The 21913-nt window shown below is 37.6% G+C and overlaps 1 protein-coding gene across 5 annotated transcripts; it reads left to right on the top strand.

Annotated features, from left to right (window-relative positions):
* Positions 1-650: 650 nt before the first annotated feature.
* SDCBP (syndecan binding protein) lies at positions 651-21663 on the top strand (the record flags this gene model as incomplete). 5 transcript variants are annotated; one of them, XM_084229808.1, is made up of 8 exons in its annotated part: positions 651-704; positions 5473-5551; positions 7466-7575; positions 12043-12201; positions 14447-14622; positions 16622-16793; positions 18905-18996; positions 21609-21663. In XM_084229808.1, 8 exons carry the CDS (start codon positions 654-656, stop codon positions 21661-21663), a joined length of 894 nt encoding a protein of 297 aa, XP_084085934.1. The 5 variants fall into 5 exon arrangements, with proteins under 5 accessions (XP_084085934.1, XP_084085933.1, XP_084085930.1 ...); XM_084229807.1 differs by having other exon boundaries at positions 12040-12201; XM_084229804.1 differs by having other exon boundaries at positions 654-686; positions 12040-12201.
* Positions 21664-21913: the final 250 nt, after the last annotated feature.

Raw genomic sequence — 21913 nt, 5'->3', positions numbered from 1 at the left:
TTTGTTTTAGTCACCTAGCTTGACTGCCTAAAATCACATTGCATATAGCACCTGTTTCTACTTTCTGAATAACATACATCACCCAGGAAAATATGTGACCAAGTGACCAAGTTAATCATAGACTAGGAAAATTAAAAAAAAAAAGGACTGTGCACTGTTAATGATCATTAATAATTTCTGAAACAATGTAAAAGTGAAATCACACGATTGCCTGATGTAATGATCACATAAAGAATTTCTGATGTATAAATAAAGGCCTGCTGAGACCCTCAGTAGGAGATACTTGCACCCTGATCAAGTGTCAGGTGCCTCCTCACTACCTCATCTACCTCATTCCCCACCCCGCAATCCCTCCACTTCAGCTTGCACCATCTCATCCTTGCAGAAACTGCCTCGTCGTAGTCGTCGGAGCTAGGCCTCAGGCAGGGGAAACCCTTTTAACAAAATATGGTAACCATTACTAAGTTAACATTTGTTGTACAGGCTAGGTATTCATATTTTCCCATATGTTATCCAGTGTAAATGTTTCTTACCTGTGTTAAACATTTATATATTTTTATGTGTTTGTTGCTGACTACACATGCTGTTTAAATTTCAATGAAATTTGAATCATAGAAACCGATTTTTTTTTCCTTTAGAAAAAACCTGCAACAATGGCTCTGTACCCATCTCTTGAAGACCTGAAGGTAGACAAAGTAATTCAGGTATGTTTAAGCTGTTTAAGCACTTTTTGTTTTTTGTCTTTCAGCTGTAGTTAGAAATGAGTGAAGCAAGACATTTAAATCACAATGCATTTGTTTATTTTTACACTTTGTAAACCTTTTTTATTTCATTACTTGCTGTAGGGGCAGGAAGCCCGGGCAGGTTCTCTATGATCCAAGCGGACTGGGTAAAGATGGAGTCCTGCAGCCCTCAGTGGCTTTTGCAGCCTTTTATTGGGATTTAACGGAGTACATGGCAGGCAGGGGTGCCGGGAGGGCCAGGAGGCTGACAGGCCTCCCGGCCCCCAGCAAGTCTTCACCGTCTCTAGGCTCTCCAACGTCCTCTTGTGGCCTTTGCTTCTCTGCTGGTGGTTTCTTTCTGCTCTGCTCCTTTCACTCGCATTCTTGTCACTTTCTTTCACTCTGTTCTTACGGTCCTCTGGTGTCCCTGTGACGCTGCCCTTATAAGCCCAGTCTTAGCCCAGGTGAATCCACTTTCGCATGCATGCCCACACCCCACTCCAGGTGCCCGCCATCAGGCATGCATTCAGGACCACAGAGCCATCATCTATCCTAATGGTGGGAGGGCAGAAAAGCCTGATACTTTTTTACCTTACCCTACACTTGCAAACTAAAAATTTACTGAAAAGTTAATGATTGTGTTTCTTTCCACTGTGAGTGAGTAGGCATGGGTTATTGTTTAAGAATTGGACTTAACCGCTTTAACATAGCTTGATTGACTAAAATTTAAGCTAAATAAGGCATATTTAAATTGGCAAAATAGCCCAACTTTTTAGCTATTTATAGGTGTGTTTACAATTCGTACATTGTTCTTTTGGATCCTCAAGTCTTACCAGTTTTTAAAGTAATTTTCTACTATTATAAAACAGTAAAGTTCTTTCTACTTTTAGGAGAGCAGTTGTAGAAAAGCACCGTGAAAGCGTAGTAATTTATTTCCTTTTAGATATAAGCAACAGATACTTCACTTGTTCACATGCTAAATGACCTGGTTAGAGATTATTGTATTTCTAATATTAAAAAGTAAAAAAAAACAAAAGTTTTTAGTCCTTCCTCTAAGTATTAGTTTTGAAGACAGATGCTTATGCTTAAGAAGAAAGTTTGGGATTGAGATCACATCTTGCTATTTTGTAAACCTTATTATTTTTTTAACTGGAGATAATTTGGAGTTTATAATGAACCATCTGTTTCCAGTTATCTCAGCTTGTTCTCTTGTAAACTCAGAATCTTTTTCCCTATTGTTTATTTTTTCAATTTGACATGATAAACTGGCTGTTGTACTTCCTTATTCCTAAGTCTTTTAATATGGTATGATGAAATTCTTTTGAGTTGTTTAGTTCTTACCCTAAAGATTATTTAACTTGATGCCTTGATTTAGTTTACTATAAGTGAGATTTACTTCTCACTTATTACAAAAGTTAATTACAAACTTGTGAAAAGTCTTAAGCAACCTCAACATACCTCAGGAAATTTTTCAGGCAAAATGTTGGCCTTTTTTGAAGGTGGAAGAAACGTGGCACTAATAAGTGTTGTGCAACTGGGGTGATTGGATAAATATGGGAACGATCCTGAACATACATTTCCCATCATAGATCCACTGTGGATATAAAAATGTGGTTTGTCAAATCTCTGAAATCTACTTACGGTTCAGCTGCCAAGACTTTGCTGTCTTTCAAGTGTTTGGTTCAGTCATCTTAAATGCTTCATCATTTCTTTCTTCAGTATTTTTCTCATGCGGTTTTTATTTCCACAGAGTTCATCTGAGCAGCACACTTTGAGCAGCATGCTTTCTTTTTAAAAAGCTTTTATCTCAAATATTTAGCATTCAAGAATAAAGATGAAGCCATTACTAGGACACCAGAGTACCTTGTGCTAAGGATTTGCAGATGGATCTGAAGGAATGAACTAATCTGCTTTCATCCTTTTAGTTAGTTTTTTATGGAGTTAAACACAGAATTAACCATAGTTGAATTTGAGCAGAGGTTTTTGATTCTGAAAACAGGAAAAAGAAGGAAAGAGTGAATATTGACTACTGACAAGTGTTGGACTAGAAAATAAAGAAGGCTAAAATCTACATGAGGCTGACCTCTTTTAGAAGCAAATTAAATGGCTATTTCCATTAGAACACCTTTCAGGTTTCTAACAGAAAGCTAGCTGCTCAGGTATAGCCATGCTTTAAGGAGGAAAAAATACTTTTTTTTTTTCCTCACTAGATTTATAAAAGTATTCCTAAACTAAAGTCCTGGACTCCATATTTATTATTTTTCTTATAAATTCCTAGAGGAGATTATACTTCAAAGGTATTCATTTTCTAATCATCTGACTAAAATTGCAGCAGTAAGCTGGCAGTTTTCATTTCGTAAACTCCTTTACAGTAGCCATTAGGCTGTGGCTTTTAGTATTATATAATCCTTGATTCTTTCTATCCATTTTGAATCCTTCATAGGACTTGTAGATGCTAGATATATCCAAAATAAGCTAGAGAGAAACAGTGATATATCGAGTCAGTGCTCATCAATTTCCTTATACAGTGAACCCAGAGTTGACAGCGGTGACTCCACTAGCATGGTCTCGCCGCGGACTTTTTCTCAGGGCAGAAACTGTTATAGGGCAGGAAGAGGGGCAGCCCAAACCCCACAAACCTGCCTATTTTATATAGGGTTCTGCCATCTGCCGCATCAACACAAAACATATGAGACTTTAATGGGAAGGAACTTTAATAAAACTAGGAAACAATACAGGAAAGGCAAAGAGTCTAGTTTCTAAATAAAGCACCCAAAGTTACCCGTCCCCTCGTGGGTAAAAGTCCATCCATATGGAATTGGCCCAGAGCAAGGCCCCAAAGCCTGACCAAATCTAAAGCATCTTCCAGTGGGGACTCACAGAAAAGGGTCAGAAACAACCAGACAAGCCCGGAAGGAAAAGAGCAAAATCAAAATCAAGATAAAAGCTGCCCATTGTCACCTCCCCTCGGATCTCTCACCCACATCTGTGTCATCCAGTCCATGACCAAAAGACAAGCACAGTTTCTTCACGTGTCTCTAGGCTCCATGAGCCTTCTCCAGGTCTCCTTCAGGCTCCATCCTGCTTCCTTCCTTAGTCAGTCTCCTCTGCAGCTTCTCTCCCTGCTCAGCTCTACCCTCCTTGGGTGGGGCAGGGAACCTGGAACCTCCCCCTTTCCTGGGGACCACCCTGTTACAAAACAACATGCCTTGTCAGCACCTGGTCCTTGGGGTGAGAGAATTCACGAGAGACAGAGTGGGGAGCAGAACAGGCAACTCTACTGAAATACACTGCTGAGGCGAGCAGCAGGCTGTGTTTCTCCCTGGCCGACTGGGTATTGAACTTGTGCTGCAGTGGTTGTTGATAGCTTGACAGCGCTGTCTTTAACCCCTGCACCACCAGGGAGGCACTTGACCCCCTTTTTGAATGATTCAAAATTTCAAGTAATTGTGAAACAAGTTGCTACATATAATGGCATATATAGTTTTTAACCTTATTGTACCATCTTTTTTCTACAAATCACATATAATATGTAGCTTTGTTTACAAAGACCTTCCTATATATATTCTTCAAAATTCCTTGGAACAAGAACACTAGCAGTGAATGAATGAATAGAAAGTAGTAGCCAATGTAAAAAGGAACACTTTTTCTAATTAATAAATTAGGTTCTTTGGAGCAACTATAGGTTTGCTGCAAAATTGAATGGAAAACACAAAAAGCTTTCAGTTACCCTGACCCTGTACACTAATATCTTCTCCCATTATCAGCATCCTCACCTGGATGTACATTTATTTATAGTTTATTAAACTACACTGACACTTTTTGTTGTCACCTAAAGTTCATAGTTTACAGTATGTTTCACTCTTGGTGGTGTACACTTTGTCGGCTTTGACAGATGCATATGCAGTCACCACTGTAGTGTTTTATGTAGTATTTTATTGCCCTAAAAATATCCTATATTTTGCCTGTTCCTCCTTCTCTCCCATGGTTACCACTTCTTTTTAAATATTCTCTTAGTTTTGCCTTTTCCTGAATGTCATGTACATGGGGTTATATAGTATTCAACCTTTTCAGTGTTTTTTTTTTTTTTTTTGCTTAGTAATAGTGCTTTTCAGTTTCTTCCATGTCTTTTCATGACCTGGTCATGTTTTGGTTTTTGCTTTTCTTTTTTAGTGCTAGGCAATGAATGTGTTTTTCTTTCTAGAAATTATCCAAGAAGTAATCCACAGGCCATTAGCTCCTTGGGAAATGTATACAGAGTGCTATTGGCAAGTTTATTTAACAGTTATAAATACTTTATCATTCTTTTATAGTCATTGATAAAGTATACTTTTTTGCATACTTTGTATTAGGTGTAGCATAATCCTTTGTTATGCTTATTAGAATGAAAATAAAGACTATTTCAGTGGGATATGCTAAAATAATAAATGAAATAGTAACATAATAGGTAATTAAATTTTTATGAATGAATTTGAAAATATTAATTTATAGCAGCATTATGAACTATTATAAGATATATAAAATGTTATGTAGTGAACTTTTATGATAGTATTAACATTTTGGAATGTGAAAAGTTTTCAATTTTCAGATTTCTTTTGAAAAATATATTCACAACATGCTTGAAATTAAACTTTCTTAAATAAAATTTCATTTTTCTAGTTTCCTTTTGGAAGTAATGAACTTATAAATTATATAAGAATTTTAACTAAGGGTATATATAACAGTGTCATCAGTACATCTTCATTTTCAGGCGCAAGCTGCTTTTTCTGCAAACCCTGCCAACCCAGCAATTTTGTCTGAAGCTTCTGCTCACATTTCTCAAGATGGAAGTAAGTTTATACTTTGAATTCATTCTTCTTGAACAGAAATATTTGTCAAGCCTTCTGCTGAAATAGGAAGTCTGAGATTTTTTTTTTGATGGACAGCATAAAATTGGTGGTTAAAGCTGTATTAGTAAGAAGGAAAAAGAGTTTATTCCTAAAAGCAATCCTGTAATCAAGAAAAGAACTATGAGTATGAAGATATGTTTTATGACTTTATGAAAATTAAGTAAATTAAATTCCAGCCCTCATAAATCCCTAACTTAGGAGTAATTCTTTTATGAGAAAACATTGTGTGTGAACTGTGCCCCTGTGGTGAACTTTCTGATGTGGGAGCAGGAGATGTGGGAGTAGGCCATTGAAATTTCAGAGGATCTCATTTTGAGAGGAGATTCTCAAATCCTGGATTTTATGTCTCTGTGTTCGTTTCTTTGTTCCCTTTCCTTTCTAGGTTTATAGGGATTCACAACAGCACTCCTGAATAATATGACAAGATACAAAAAGAATATTAAGTAGGTTTTTATAATCTGTCATCAAACAAGTATTTGAAAATATTCATTACAAGTATTTTCTTGCATTTTAACTCACAAAAAAATAATGTTAAAAAGAGCTTTTGGAAATGGTACCTCACTTGATTAGTAAGGTGAAAACTGTTAATATTTAAGTACACTGTGTCCAGTATTTCATTGGAATGTGGTAAATGTTCTTAAAATGAGATGACTGAATTTATAAGCTTTGATTATTTTTCAATTGTAGTTAGCTGACAAGAGTTATTTCACAGTTATATTTACTATTTAGTAAAGTTATGAATTAACTGGCTTGACTAGACATTTTTGGTACTTCTGAATTTGAGGATCAGTGGTATAAAATTTCTAATAAGACAGGTTAATTTTAAGAAAAAGGAAAGGCAGGATTTTGGAAAAATTATTGCTGCTATTGAGTATTTAGAAATCTGAGGTGGTTTCAATTACAAATGTCTTCATATATATGAGATTTGCCTTAAAACTTTTTCTGTATTTCCATTTTTTTATTGTCATTACAAATGTGGTGGGGATTGAAAGGTTTGGCGCGGTAAAGAAAAGGAGAGCCAGGCTAAATTTCTCAAAGGGAGGGAAAGTTTATTGCGCCCGGGCAGACCTCATGCACCCAAGGTGGGGGTCAGTGAAGCCGCTCCTGTTGTTAGGGGGATGCAGGGTTTTATAAGGTAAGGAGAGGTCAGGTGGGAAGTTGGGTTCTTAGGGCCAGAAATGTTTGTAGGGCGTGAAAAGGTTCGTGGGGCAGGTAGAGGTTCTTTGTCTGAAAAGAGACTTGTAGTGGGAGGGGGGAGGCTCATTGTCTGAATCCTCCAGGCAGGTATCCACATTCCTGCCCCCATGTGGGCTTCCTGGTAGGCTTTTGCATTCTGGCCTCCTGCATGGACCTTTCAGGGATGCTTTCCAAATCGCCACTTTAACTTTATCCTAGATTTTATAAATTGTAAGATAGAGGCCGGGGCAGCTATGAGGCAGAGGGAGGAACTTGAAACTGCGGCCACTTCCATCCCAGGGAGGAGCTGGCTTTACCCGGTTTGCACCACACCTTATAAGCAGCCATGAAAGAACAATAAGCTGCAAGAGAGAACAACTTCTTTGAAAAACAACCTCACTCCATCTCCCACCAAGGCCAGACCTTGTCCTATAAAAGATTACCATCATCCTCTGAGAGATGCGACTTCTCTGACCCCCGCGGAGGTCAGTGAACTTCGCAGGGGTGCAGTGAACTTTGCCTTTGAGAAATTTAGCTTGGCTCTCCTTTTCTTTATTGCGCCAACCCTTTCATAAATAAATACAATTTTAAAGCATAGGTAGAAGCTCATGACAACAGGTTTTCATTTTGAGTATTCTATCAGTGTTTTTTCTTAATGTATTTGTTCATTTATTTTAGATCTCTATCCTAAACTGTATCCAGAGCTCTCACAATACATGGGCCTGAGTTTCAATGAAGAAGAAATACGTGCAAATATGGTCATGGTAACTGGAGCACCAGTTCAGGGGGTATGTATAATGTAATTAATTTTGAATTATGTAAAATCATACTTTACATATAGAGTCTTCTTTTTGTGGCACACAAGTTTATAACCTTAACATTGATCTCTCTCTTCAGAAATTTTAGACTGCCTTTGGGATATCACTTCTTAAATATATTTTGTACTATCACCACTTTTCTAAGTTATTAGCAATTAAAGATTCAGATGCCTTGGACTAGTCTATCCTTTGTTTTCCACATTTAGTCTTGCTAAGACCTATTGATCTGTTTCTGCCATGTTTCATGTATTCACTTTACACGTTTCAGTTGTACTATAACCCTGTTCATGATATCTGTACTTCTAGATTGTTGTAGTACTTTCTTCCTTTAGTAACTTCTTTCATATAGTACTAAACCGCTGCTACACTAATCATTTGAAAAATGGGCAATTGCAGGGGGGTACTAGTACTTAGGAGGAGTTGCAGTGAGACTGTCCAGACAGCCTGTATTTGTGAAAGCTGTGGGGTGGAATCTACGCTGCCACTGGGGTTATGGGCTAAAGCTTTACTTACTTTTGTTTTCTTTGTTTTACAACCTTTCAGAAATACAAGAACCATTTGTAACTCACAAGTACACAAAATCAAGCCTGTTATCTCTGATAGAATGAAGTTACTCTTAATTCTCTCCCCAAAAGGGAACAGTAATACCAGTTATTATTGTCTGGGCTATGGTTTATGGTATTGATTACTCTGTGATACAAATTATCCCTCTAAGTCTTTCCCAGCTGAGTATTTTTAACTTAAAGACAAAAGTATAAAGTTAATTACCACCAATAGTTCATGTATAAAGACAGAAGAAAACAGGGAGGAACAAAAAGATTAATTGCTATATTTACAATTTACAGATAGAAGCAGAGAAGATAGTCATAACTGTTGTGATTCTTTGGTAATTGGTCACAAGGCCACAGTTAACATGACTCTACTCCATGTCACTCCTTTGTCCTTGGCTAGGTCTTTTGCTTATCTTTTTTTTTTTTTATACTTAGGGTATACCTTTTAAAACTTCATTTTTGAAATGCCTCAATTTACAGGGCTCTTTAGTACCCCACCTTTCCCTTTTTTGTGTATTTTAATTTGTTGCTGGGGATTTTTGGTAACTTTCCACATACAATGAATTCTTCATTATACATACTGTATTTTTGATCTCCAGATGCTCCATCTGGTTTTTCTTTGTTCTGTATTTCTCCTCATTTCTTTCAAATCCTTGAGTATACTGAGCATGTTTATAGTTGCTATTTTTAAATCTTTCTGCTAATTTCAAGATCTGTTATATTTTTAATATATTAAAAATATAGTGCTTGTTGATATGCATGCATTGTTTTAGTTGGAGCGGGACATTCTGAATTTTACATGGTAAGGTAAAATTATACTGTAATTTAAAGAACATTGGCACTTTCTGGTAAGAATTTAAGTTGCATATGGTCAGTGTGATCATTCTGAGGTTTGTTGTGCGTTTTTTGGGGTAGGTCTAAAGCCTTTCTTACAAGGGTAGGGTTGCCCGACTGCTAAAGAAATATGTGCTCTCTGGTTCTCTACTGAATGCCCTGTGTATTCATCCAGCATACTCCATCCTTACTGGTGGGAACTTGAATTCTTTCCAATCCTCTGTGGTTTCCAAGAACTGTTCAGTGTGTTTTTTTCCTGGCCAATGGAGCTTCACCTCACACGTATTTGTATGCGTGTTCAGCTGTAGATTTGAGTCCCGTGAACAGATTTTAGATCTCTTTCTCTGTGTAGCTCTCTGTTCTCTGGGGCTTAGCCCTGTAAATGCAAGCTGCCTTGCTAGCTGCTTCAGCTTTCCTAACCTGCTCCTTGTCTCCTCAACTTAGTGAGAGCATGTGCTCTGGTTAGGAGTCATACCTCTCTGCTGCAGTCTAGATAGTGCTCTCGGCAGAAAGCTGATGATCACTGGGCTCACCTCATGTTTTCCTTCTCTTAGGAATCACCGCCCTATACCGCCTAATGTCCACAGTCCAAAAATCGTGACCACCTGTTTTTCCAGTTTTGTAGTTCTTCATGGTAGTAGGGTAAATCTGGTCCCATCCCAACTGTAAGCAGAAATCTGTTTTTCCTCATAATTTTACTGTTGGACATGGAAGACCTAATAGACATCCCAAAGAAATTTCTGGGTTTCAAATATGATCTAGAACGTATTATCTAAAAGCAACCCAGTTAATCTTGGTAACCAGAATTAATCAACCTAGCCAGTAGTTAGTAACCTTTTCTTGCTTTGTTTCAGTGGCATGTGAATCCAAAACAGTTAGCTAGAGATCCTCTAATTCAGGGAAAAACTTTGTCCCTTAGTGGAGGCATTCCTCCCCTGAAAATAACACCTCCAAACTACAGAGCTCAGTGAGAACAGGATGCTGGAGTTTTGTGTGTGGGTGTTGAGAAATAACAGGGAGAGAAGAACCATTTCCACAGCCACAAGTTAGTGTTCAGACCTTGTATTCAAGCCTTGGTGGCAGCTGCATCATGTATTTGGTTACTCATTTAAAGCATATCCTGTATCCTGTAATATAGAATCCAGCCTTCCAACATGTTGTCTCCCACTGACACCTTCACTGAATGGAGGTGAGAACCGATAGCTTAAGAACCTGCAGTGCTCCAGGCACTGTGCTCTGTGTGGTTAGTAAAGTAGTAATCCACAGAGCACCTCACCCACCGCAGCTTTAGTGCAGCCCATGTTCCAGATAAATAAACCAGTATTTATGACATGTCAAATAAGGAAAGTTAGTGAATAGAGTGCCAGGGCTGTATTTTCACATCATGATCATGTATATTCTCTGAAATGTTGACATTTGAGCAGAAAATTGAATCAGATAAGGGAATGAAACGTGAATATCCGGTAGGAGAATATTGCATGTAATATAGACAGAGAACTCAAGTGTCTTCAGGCAGAAATGAGCTTGGTACACCCAAGAGGCAAGGCAGAAAGTGGTAGGGGATGGCATTGCAGAGGGAGTCAGGGCCACATGGTCTGGATTGGGATCTGGGTAGTGGGAGTGGTTTAATTGATTTAACCAAAAAATTTTAAAATGATTTCTAGCGTGCTGTGTGGAGAATGGATAATAGGAGGGCCAGAGTAGAAATGGGGGATGGTAGGTGTTTTTAGTACCTTTTGCCAGAGATGGTTTAGTTTACTCTCTTGATGTGGGGGAGGAAGCAGAGGTAAAGTGGTATTAGTCATAATTAGTCATAAAGAATACATAGTAAGTACTTAAAAATACTTGGTGGAAAAATAAAGATTTATTTTCCCAAAGTAAAATCCACTCCAAAGCACTCTCTCTCCTTTGTCCTCTATTCTGGCTAAACAAAATAATTTGCTTCTGAAGATCTTCTGTCCCATTCCCTAGTTTTCCTGTCTCTTATAGTTGTATTTATTTCGTCTTTAAACTTTAGTCATTCACTGCAGTAATTTCTGGCATTGTGTTCTGGTTTATAAAATTGTGTGTGTGTGTTCCGTTATATTGTCACCTTTAGATTATGCTGACTTTAATTACCATGAATTCTGAACAAACAAATTTGTGTATGTGTACCTGTGGTCTGTGTGTAGCTCTTTTTGTACAATTGATTCTCTTGCCATAATTATTTTTAAAAATTTATTTGTATATATTTTACATCATTGTTCATTTATGTATAGTGTTTGCTTTCTTCTGCCAGTTAGGTGTATTCCCTGTAAAATTCCCACCACCAGTTCACCTGTGCACCATCACCAGGGTGATGATGTCCCCGTGCTGTACCCTCCCGTTTTGATTCCTCTCCCTCCCATGCAGAATGTCTCTGATTTATAGTTGCCCATTAATTTGTATTTTTATTATTTTTTTTCCTGATCCCTTATAGTATCATAATTCTTAAGGTAGAACAGAGAGTTTTCTCTTTCTGTAACAGATTCCTATTAAAAAACTTTGGTAAATTCTTCCTTGATACACTTTTTGGTTGAAGAAAGGTTCCACTTAAAACAAGAAACCAGTTTTAGTCAAGAAAACTTGAAGGAAAAATGAGAGTTTAAATCATGGTATGTGCCATGAGTCCCTAGTATAACTTTTAGGATGGTCTGGTCTGTGCTTCTCATTGGCTAAGGCATATTTATTTATTAAAGAGGACAAGAGACACTATTTGATTGTCTTTCATGTGCCAGCACTCATGCAACATTTCAGTTGAAGACTAGCTAAAAGTACACGGGAAACAAATGCTGGGAATTCAGAAGATGACAAAGTAAGTCATTGTATCTGGAGATAATAAATGAAGCGTAAATATGACGAATTAGTAAATAAAAACCAAGGTCATTTTTGCAAAAATCAAACTGTCTAAAGGAAGTAATTTGCAGATTATTTTCTATGAAACCACAATTGAGTACATTCAAATTAGTTATTTAATATTTTTTTCATGGAGAATGTTTCAAATACTGACACATTTTGTATGTTTTGTCAGCAGTTGGTACCAAGACCTTCTAGTATGAACTATATGGTGGCTCCTGTGACTGGTAATGATGTTGGAATTCGTAGAGCAGAAATTAAGCAAGGGATTCGTGAAGCTATTTTGTGTAAAGACCAAGATGGAAAAATTGGGCTCAGGCTTAAATCAGTAGATAATGTAAGTATTTTTAATATTTATTGGACTTTGTCTAAATAGCTTATTGGATATTAAGTGGCCAATGTTAAAATAATTTGAAATAGAAAGAACCTTAATTCTTGTGGTACATCTATAATTGAGAGTGTTTTAAATCTAATAACTTAAATCTGTCCACTGGGATAAATTCTGTTTTGAAGAGGGAAAGTTGGGACTTCCAACATTATCTTGAATGAATGTCTTTTTCTTTTTGAGTCCTCTTAGTGGTGTTCATTGTCTGCAACATACACGTTTGTATCACGTTTGTATAATTTTTTTTTTTTTGGTGTAATGTTTGTATAATGAAACCCTGACATTTGAAAGAGGACATATGGCATTTGTGGAAGTTAAGAAAAAACTAATGAGATTAGTGAGAATCAGTGGTTGTCTGATGTGTTATTTTGTTTTCTTTTTTTTTTTGAGGTAACATTGATTCCATCTCTTCAGATATAAGATATCACACCATACCCACCACCATGGTGCCCACAGTCCATTGCACTATCTCCCCTCTTTGCTTTCCATTCGTCCCTTGTGGCGGCTTCCATTTTACAATTATCTTTATAGGGTTTGTTTTTAGTTTGGTTTCTCCTGTTTTGTTTGTATTCCACCTCTGAGTGACATCATTCAGTATTCGTCTTTCTCCTTGTCTTTTTTCACTTAGCATAAAACCCCCTTCTAGCTACATCCATGTTGTCTTAAATGGTGAGAGTTCATCTTTTTTTTTTATAGCTTTGTGTACTATACTGCATCTGATGGGTCATTTTAAAACCCATGATGGTCATTAAACTAGTGAAATGTTTTTGCAGTTTATTTCCATCCTTCACTTTGAATTTAATCATTTTCTAAGCAACAGTGATTTTCTCATTATGCCAACCATTACTTTGCCTTTACAATTATTTTATCTCTCACCTTACTATACTGAAGTAATGAAGCCAGGTTTATTCTCTGAGGAAGCATTTTGAATAGTATAAGGACATGCTTTTTCTACCCTGATGTCTGCTTTTGATCAATACCTTTGTCTGTTAGATCCCTTTTTATGAAGACTTGTTTACCTCAGTGTGAAAATCTTTTCACATAAAAAATGACCATGAGAGCGGCGGTGCGCTGCAGTCAGTGGTTAAGACCAGTTTTGGCAGGAAGCTCTTAACCCTGGCTGCTTCCCCAGATGGTTGAATATTTGCACACTCATGGTTTATTCAGGACACAGTGTTACTCACAGAACACTGAAGTTCTGACTTCAGTGCTTCCCTTCCTTTTCAGTGAGTAGAATATATGCTGCCCCTTATGCAAATGTTTCTTCTCTGCTCCATTTTCTGTCCTAAAGAGACAGGATACACTTCACAGGGTCCTGCTTGCTACTGCACTCGTTCTTGCAGGGGATTTGGTCCACTTGGCCAAAGGTCATTGGTCTGACCACTTTGCAGACTGCCACCTAATTTCCAGGTACTGCCCTAAACTAAAGTATAAGATACATGACAAAAATCATGTCTGGCCCACCTAGAGATGGCAAGAGAGTCTAACCTTGTAGATGCTTTTATATTTTATCAAGTTTACTCCTTTTTATACTTGTTTGTTTGTATTTTGTTCAACATCTGATTTCAGAATTTATGCAAGTAGAAGTGTGCTTGTGGGTTCCTAATGAACTGTACTTGAGTTTTCTTTATTTCACTGTAGATTCTTGAGAAGAACCAAAGTGGTATTGAATGTGCCCACTTTTATTGGCTACTAAATAAACCCTAATCTTATTTGATTATTTGTAATTTGGCAAATGGGTGAAGGGAATCATTCACCTTTAAATAGATCTATGACCTTAAAGTACTATCATTTAGTAAGCTATGAAACAAATCACAAAATTTCTAACACTTGACTCCTTTCCCTCAGGTAATGATCATATGCTAATAAACATTGTTATCAGATGCATAGCTTACCTTTGTTATAGTAATCTCACTTGAGTCTTCTTAGCCATTTTATTCCAAGGTGAAGGGTATGGTTGTGGTTGGTCATGATTTGAGGTAGAAATTACCAATGAGATCTCATTTTGTGAGCTAATTTCTTCGGATTATTACCTTCATAAAATTTTTTGTTTCTTTTTTTGGGGGGGTAACAATAGAGACTCATGTTTTTTTTTTCTTTTTTTAATAGGGATAGAATCCTAACCTAAGCAATTTGATCTTAATTTTCCAGCACTTAAAAACTGTGGTAAATGACTAGTTGTTTTCTTATCCTCTAGGGTGTGTTTGTTCAGCTAGTGCAAGCAAATTCTCCGGCCTCATTGGTTGGTTTGAGATTTGGGGATCAAATACTCCAGATCAATGGGGAAAACTGTGCAGGCTGGAGCTCTGACAAAGCACACAAGGTGCTTAAACAGGCTTTTGGAGGGAAGATTACTATGACTATCCGTGACAGGTAAGCTGTTCCTGAACAGTTCAAATTGTAATTCCAGACTAGTTTTCCAATTTTTTCGACTTCTAGGGTTTTTTGAGTGTAGTATTTTGTTGTAGAAAATGATCAGATTTTTTTTTTTTTTAAAGATTTATTTATTTATTTATTTACATGAGACCTGGGTACAGACCAGATGCGTGGGAGGGTGAGAGGATTCACTAGAGACAGAGCGGGGAACAGAACAGGCAGACTGACTGAAATACACTGCTGAGGGGAGCAGCGGGAGCGACAGGAGAGGTCTGCCGCGCCATGTGGGACCCTCATCGGCTGGCCAGGATTGAACCGGCACTGCAGAGGCTGCGGACAGCTTCACAGTGCTGCACTCAACTGCGCTCGCCACCATGGGAGACCCTGATCAGATGTTATTGATTAGCCTTATATCCTTTCAGTTACTGAGGTGCAGGCTTTTCTTAAGTAGTTTTTACATTTTTTTTTTTTTTTTTACTAGCACTGTGGTTTTGCATAAACATTATAGTTTCTAGAGTTCATCCTTTAAGAAGATACTTTCCTGCCTTCATTTATCTAGAAAATAGGAAATGTATCTTGGAACAGTAAGCAGCATGGCAGCTCTGGCCTCACTTTCCAGTTTACTTCTTAGCCCTTTAGCCGAGGGTGTTCACGCACAGTCACAGCGTCTCTTCAGAACTACTAAGACGGCCACAAGTTCTGAAAACCAAAACTGGCCTTTTGGGTAGCTATAAAGCTCTTGTCAAGGTGGGAGAATGGGACATTTTAGTTACGACATTTTATTTATAAATAAAGTTTATTTATCAGTAACTTTGAGCACATGAAGTCCCTCTGTTTTCTTGCCCCAGCCCTTAGACAAGGCTTAGGGTAGACCCTTAGCACATTGTTAACAGTTAGCTTTTCGGTTTTATTCTTCTTCTTTAAACTTTTGTGTTTCCATTTTCCCACATACGTAAGTATTTAATATTTTGTAGGTAAATGCTACAAAGTCTCCAAAGCGAGACTTGGGCCAGCAGGAAGATATGACTGTTCTGAATTTAGATATAATTATAATGTATGATGTAAACATAGATTTATCAGAAACCTCATATAGGAATGATGGCAGGGTTGTAGAGAGATAAGCAAGCGTACCCGGCATGACAGCTTTTGAAAGAAGATAGTCTGGCTCCCTTCTGTGGTAGCTGTGTTGCCTTCCTTTCAAAAAGGCCCTCAGGAACTTAGGTGTTCTTTCTTTTACAGTTCTTTTAAAATACAGCAAAAATATCTTCTATAAAATTTCCAATATCAATATGTAAGAATTACTACATTTTTTTTTAAGATTTATTTTATTTATATATACAAGAGCTGGGGTACAGGCCAGATACGCAGGAGGGTAAGAAGATTCACCAGAGACAGAGCAGGGAGCAGAACAGGCAGATCTATTGAAATACACCACTCAGGGGAGCAGCGATCTGCCATGTCATGTGGGACCCTCCCTGGCCGGCCGGGAACGAACTGGCGCTACAGAGGCTGCTAGCAGCCTCACAGTGTGGCACTCAGCCGCCTGCGCCACCAGGGAGGCCCTACAAATGTTTTTAATAAAGGAAATACTTCCTAAGAATAATTCATCTCCAGGAAATACTAGAAGTTAGTAAAAGATACAATTTAGTTTTTGAAACTGATTTTTGTTCAAAGCCTCGCTCATTCTTAATATTAAATTACAGTGAATTCTATAGGGAAAGCATACTCAAAATGCATGAAGATTTGTGTTTTTGATACTTAAAAGAAGGAAATCCTCGATTAGAACTAGGCAAATAGTAATAAAGATTAAAAAAAAAAAAGAACCAAAAACATTGATGTCAAGATGCTTTGTGAATGTACAGTATCAGAGCCAAACTAAGTTGTTATTAGTGCCATTTAGAGTTTATTATTACAAAGTATCTGGTATGGCAGAATAAAATCCATTAAAATGTTTACCTTGGATTTAAATTTTTAATTGAATCCATTATATTTGTAGGCCCTTTGAACGCACAATTACCATGCATAAGGATAGTACTGGACATGTTGGCTTTATCTTTAAAAACGGAAAAATAACATCCATAGTGAAAGATAGTTCTGCAGCAAGAAATGGTCTTCTCACAGAACACAACATCTGTGAAATCAATGGGCAAAATGTCATTGGATTGAAGGTAAGAAATAGACTTGCTGCTACAGTTTTATTTTAGCAGATGTCTTTTTCATGTCTGTTCAGGTGCCTACTTTCATTCAATCTCCAAATATAGAAACCCCGTGGGATGAGCAATGCTGGGACTGGGGCTCTGGCTGTGCTCTGTGTAAGCTGAGTCTCAGGCCAGTCACAGGAATTATGTGGGCGATTATCTATTCCTATAACACAGGGGCTGGACTCTAGATGAGCTCTGAAGTCCCTGGAGCTAGAATTCTGTAAAGGAGGGGCACTGAATGTTTGGATGACATTCTAAATGACTGATTGCCCAGTTTTAATCCAGGAATTGTAGGAAATGAAAACTAGCTTATGTATACATAAAATACATCATTTTATGTATTTTATTTTATTTAAAATTTTTTATATCATTGTTCATTTTTAAATAATATTTGCTTCCTCCATCTCCTCAGGTGCAGTCTCCATAGTTTCCTTCACCATTATACCCATACACCATCACCTCAGTCCCCTGTGCTCCTCCCTCCCTCTGATCCCTCTCCCTCCTCTTCTCTTGCAGTATGTCTCTGATTTATAATTGTCCGTTTTTGCTTTGTTGTGTTTTGTACTGTTGTTATTTTTTTACATAGATGTCTTATTTGGTTCCTCTATATTCCTGCTGTAAGTGAAACCATCTGATATTTTTCTTTTTCCTTCTGGCTTATTTCACTGAATATAATTCCTTCTAGCTCCATCCACGTTGCTGCGAATGGCATGAGTTTATCTTTTTTGATTGCTGACTACTATTCCATTATTTATATATACCACATCTTTGTGATTCAGTCATCTGTTTTTGGGCATTTGGGTTGCTTCCAAGTTTTGCTATTGTAAATAGTGCTGCAATAAATGCAGGGGTACAGGTGTTCTTTTGAATCAATGTTTTTGAGTCCTTTGGGTAGATCCCTAGGTGTGGAATTGCCGGGTCATATGGTAGCTCCATTTTTAGTAGACTGAGGAACCTCCAGACAGCTTTCCATAGTGGTTGGACCAGTTTGCCCTCCTACCAGCAATGTAGGAGAGTTCCTTTTTCCACCACATCCTCACCAACATTTGTTGTTGCTAATTTTTTTAATATGTGCCATTATTACTGGTGTAAGGTGGTATCTCATTGTGGTTTTGATTTGCATTTCCCTGATTATAAGGGATGTTAAACATTTTTTCATATGCCTTTTGGCCATTTAGATTTCCTCTTTGGAGAAATGTCTTTTAAGTTCTTCTGCCATTTCTTAACTGGATTGTTTACTTTTTTGTTGCGTCCTGTGAGTTCTTTGTATATCTTTGTGATCAGTCCCTAATCAGTTGTATGGAGTGTAAAGATTTTTTCCCAATCAGTGGGATGTCTCTTTGTTTTGGTTAATGTCTCTTTTGCTGTATAGAAGCTTTTCAGTTTGAAGTACATCATTTTAATAGTTTTTTTTTTTCCTTCCACAAATTACTAAAGATTTTAAGGACTTACGGTTTTCATTAAGACTTGTTCATTTCCTAAACTTAAGAATACATAGTTGGGCCTCCCTGGTGGCAGAGGGGGTTAAATAACGTCTCAGCGCTATCAAGCTATCACCAGCTACAGTGGATGAGTTCAATCCCCAGCTAGGGAGGTGACCCACATGGTGCAGCAAACCTCTCCTGTCTCGCCCACTGCTCCCCTCAGCAGTGTATTTCAGCGGATCTGCCTGTTCTGCTCCCCATTCTGTCTTTGGTGAATCCTCTCACCCCACCCCCCACCTCTGGCCTACCTTCCAGTTCTTGTATGCATAAATAAATAAAAATAAATCTTTAAAAAAACTACATAATTAACTGAAGGGATATGGTAATATTGTATATTGGGAAAGTCATTTTGTTAATGAAAGGACTTTGCTAGCAATTTAACTCAGTTTATGTAAGCAGTTTTATTGTCAGCTAAGTATTGTGACTGTAGAATTAAATTTGGTAAGCAAAATGATAAATAACAAGGATCAAGATTTTAGAGGTAATACATAAGAGGGTGTATATATTGTATATATATTTTTTTACTGAGAATAACACAGTTTCACATTTATAAGCCTCAGTAGAATTAATTTTCATTATGTGTTTTTTCAACAGGACTCTCAAATTGCAGACATACTGTCAACATCTGGTACTATAATTACCATTACAATTATGCCTGCCTTTATCTTTGAACATATCATTAAAAGGTAAGTAAATCTTCAACCTGATGCTTGTGGTCATGTGTCTTAATATAAGCACTACACGTTTCTTTTTAATTCCCAAATCTTTTTTTTTTCCCCAAAATCTGGACATGTCAGTAGGTAGAGCTTCTTCTATCCTTTACACTTGCACTTTAAATTTATTTTTTTAAGATCCACCACCAAGCCATCCATGCCCATACCTCTGCCTCCCTCCCCCATCCCTCATCCTTTTCTCCTATTTCCTCTGGTAACCATTGTCTTCTTTTTGCTGAGTTCAAATTTTTATTTCGGGCCTCCCCGGTGGCGCAGCGGTTGAGCGCTGGGTTGCAAAGCTGCCCGCAGCTTCTGCAGCGCTGGTTCCATCCCGGCTGCTCCCCGGCCACCGGAGGAGGGTCCCACATGGCGCACAGACCTCTCCTGCCGCCCGCTGCTCCCCTCAGCAGTGTACTTCGGTCCTTCTGCCTGCTCTGCTCCCTGCTCTGGCTCTGGTGAATTCTCTCACCCTCCTGCACTTCTGACTGTACCCAGTGCCTGTATAAATAAATAAATAAATATTTTTTAAAAAAAATTAGTCCTTGGATTGTTTGCATGTAAATTTTTGGGTGTTTATATTTCTGTGGATGAGTGAAACCATCCAAAATCTGTCTTAAATTTTTTGACTGATTTCCCTCAGTATAATCATTTTTATTAATCATTTTGCCCCACATGCCATCTCATCTTTCTTCACAGCTGTGTAATAATTCATTGACTATATACTCCAGTTTCTCTTCCCTTCATCTGGTGAAGCGCACTTTGGCTGGTTCCATGATTTGGCCATTGTAAATAGTGCTGCTATTTACAATGTAGAGAGATCTTTTTGTATTATATTTTTCACATTATTTGGATAACTATCTAACAGAGGTATTACTGGGTCATACAGAATTTCCATTTTTATTTTCTTATTTCCATACTGTTTTCACAGAGACTCTACCAGCTTGCATTCCCACTAACAGTGGATGAAAATTCCTTTTCACCACAGCCTCACCAACATTTGTGAATTCCATTCTTTTAAACATGGGCCATTCTCATAAGGGTGAAGTGGTATCTCGTGGCTTTAGTTTGTATTTATTTCTCTTACAGTAAATGTTGAACATTTTTTTTAGATGTCTGGTAGGCCATCTGAATGTCTTTATAGAGAGGTGTTTGTTGGGGTCCTGTCCCCATTTTTTAGTTGGATTGTTTGTTTCTGTTGTTGATTTGTGTAAGTACTGTGTTAATTTTGGAGATCAACCTCTTGTCAGATGTATGGTATGCAAATATTTTTTTCCCATTCTGTAGGTTGCCTTTTTGTTTTAGTGATGGTTTCTTTCAGAACCAATTAGATATATTCCCACTTGTTTACTTTTGCTTTTGTTTCCCTTGCTGCTCGGATTGTATTCCCAAATTTATCTTAGTGGTAGATGTCCTATAATGTGTCCCCTGTGTTTCCTTCAAGTGCTTTATGGTTTTGGTTCTTATGTCCAAATCTTAAATCCATTTTGAATTAATTTTTGGTTTTGGAGTTAAATATGGATCTTGCTTTTTTTTTTTTTTTTTTGCATGTGGCTATCAATGTTTCTCAGCACTAAATCGTTAGTCCTTTTACCTAAGGGATTAAATTGCTGTTTATAGAAATCTGAAATAAATTATTTAGAGGAATTGTTTTGTAAGGCTAACCCCTCACAACTTCCCAAGTATAAATTTCACTATGTGCTTCCTATAAATTTTGACACTTCCTAGTAGGAAATGAGGTGCACAGGTAGAATTGGGTAGGCTTTCATTCCAGCTTTCAGTTTTTCAGTAAAATTATCTGTGGTTATACTATGCCTGTCACTCCTTTACTCAGTAGAAACCTCCTTATGATCATTTACGATGGGAGAATTCTTGCCTGTGGGTTGTTAGCAGTTAATTTTTTGTTCTCTGGAGCATATCAAGAGGGAAACAGGAAGTATGTGCAGGTGCATTGCTAGTTCAGAATTGTGACCTGGAAAGCTGAATAGGAAGAATAGAAAAGGGGCTGCAAGAGTTGTTGTTTTTAAAAGCCAGACTTAACATCATGGATATTTTTGCCGGGACAATTTGGAATCCCTCTTTCAGAATCTAACTTGCATGTGAAAATCAAAGAGATTCAAAAATAAAACACTTGTAGTGAAATTTTTGGTTCAGCTTTAGGTAAAATTGATAGCTAACTACTCTTGGGGGTGGAGCTGGGAGAGGGAATGAATTACTGTGAGGACTAAACTAGTTGGAGAGTTCTCTGGTGGAGAGTTTTCTTAAACCATTGATAGTCTCCTCCCCCCCTCCCCATCCCATTTTCTCCTCAGTTCATAATAGCGTCATTTTCTTTTTTTTTAATCGTTAACATGAAAAGCTTTGTATCTTGATTTTTCTAGCCAAGACAGCCTTTCACACTAGGTATCAGTAAGCAGTTACGATATACCTGTGACCCTTAGATCTGAGCTCACTAAAAAGAACCTCCCCATCACTCCACTGGGTGCTAATAGGTCCCAAGATTGAATTGGAATTTTCTAGTCTCCACATAGTATTTTTGGAAAAAGAAAGCCAAGTTTCAGCATTTAATAAAAATGCCTCTCTTGTAGGATGGCACCAAGCATTATGAAAAGCCTGATGGATCACTCCATTCCTGAAGTTTAAAAGTCATGGCACAATGGAACCTTCGCGGACCTACTCCAGTTTACTTCTTTGACAACTTCTTTATTATGCACATGAAGCTTTCTAGGAGCCAGAGAGCATATGCTGCATGAGGACCTTCCTGTCTTACATTATGGCTGGGAACCGTACTGTTTGATCTCATATCTTGTTCAGACTCCAAGATAGTTGTAGCCTTATCTGGGTTTTACAGATGTGAAACTGAAAATATTTACTAACTTTCATAGAATAGTTT

Source organism: Talpa europaea, assembly GCF_964194135.1.
Source record: "Talpa europaea genome assembly, chromosome: 3".
Lineage (NCBI taxonomy): Eukaryota > Metazoa > Chordata > Mammalia > Eulipotyphla > Talpidae > Talpa > Talpa europaea.
The sequence above is the reverse complement of the archived record's forward strand: the minus strand, read 5'-3'. Positions and strand labels throughout refer to the sequence as shown.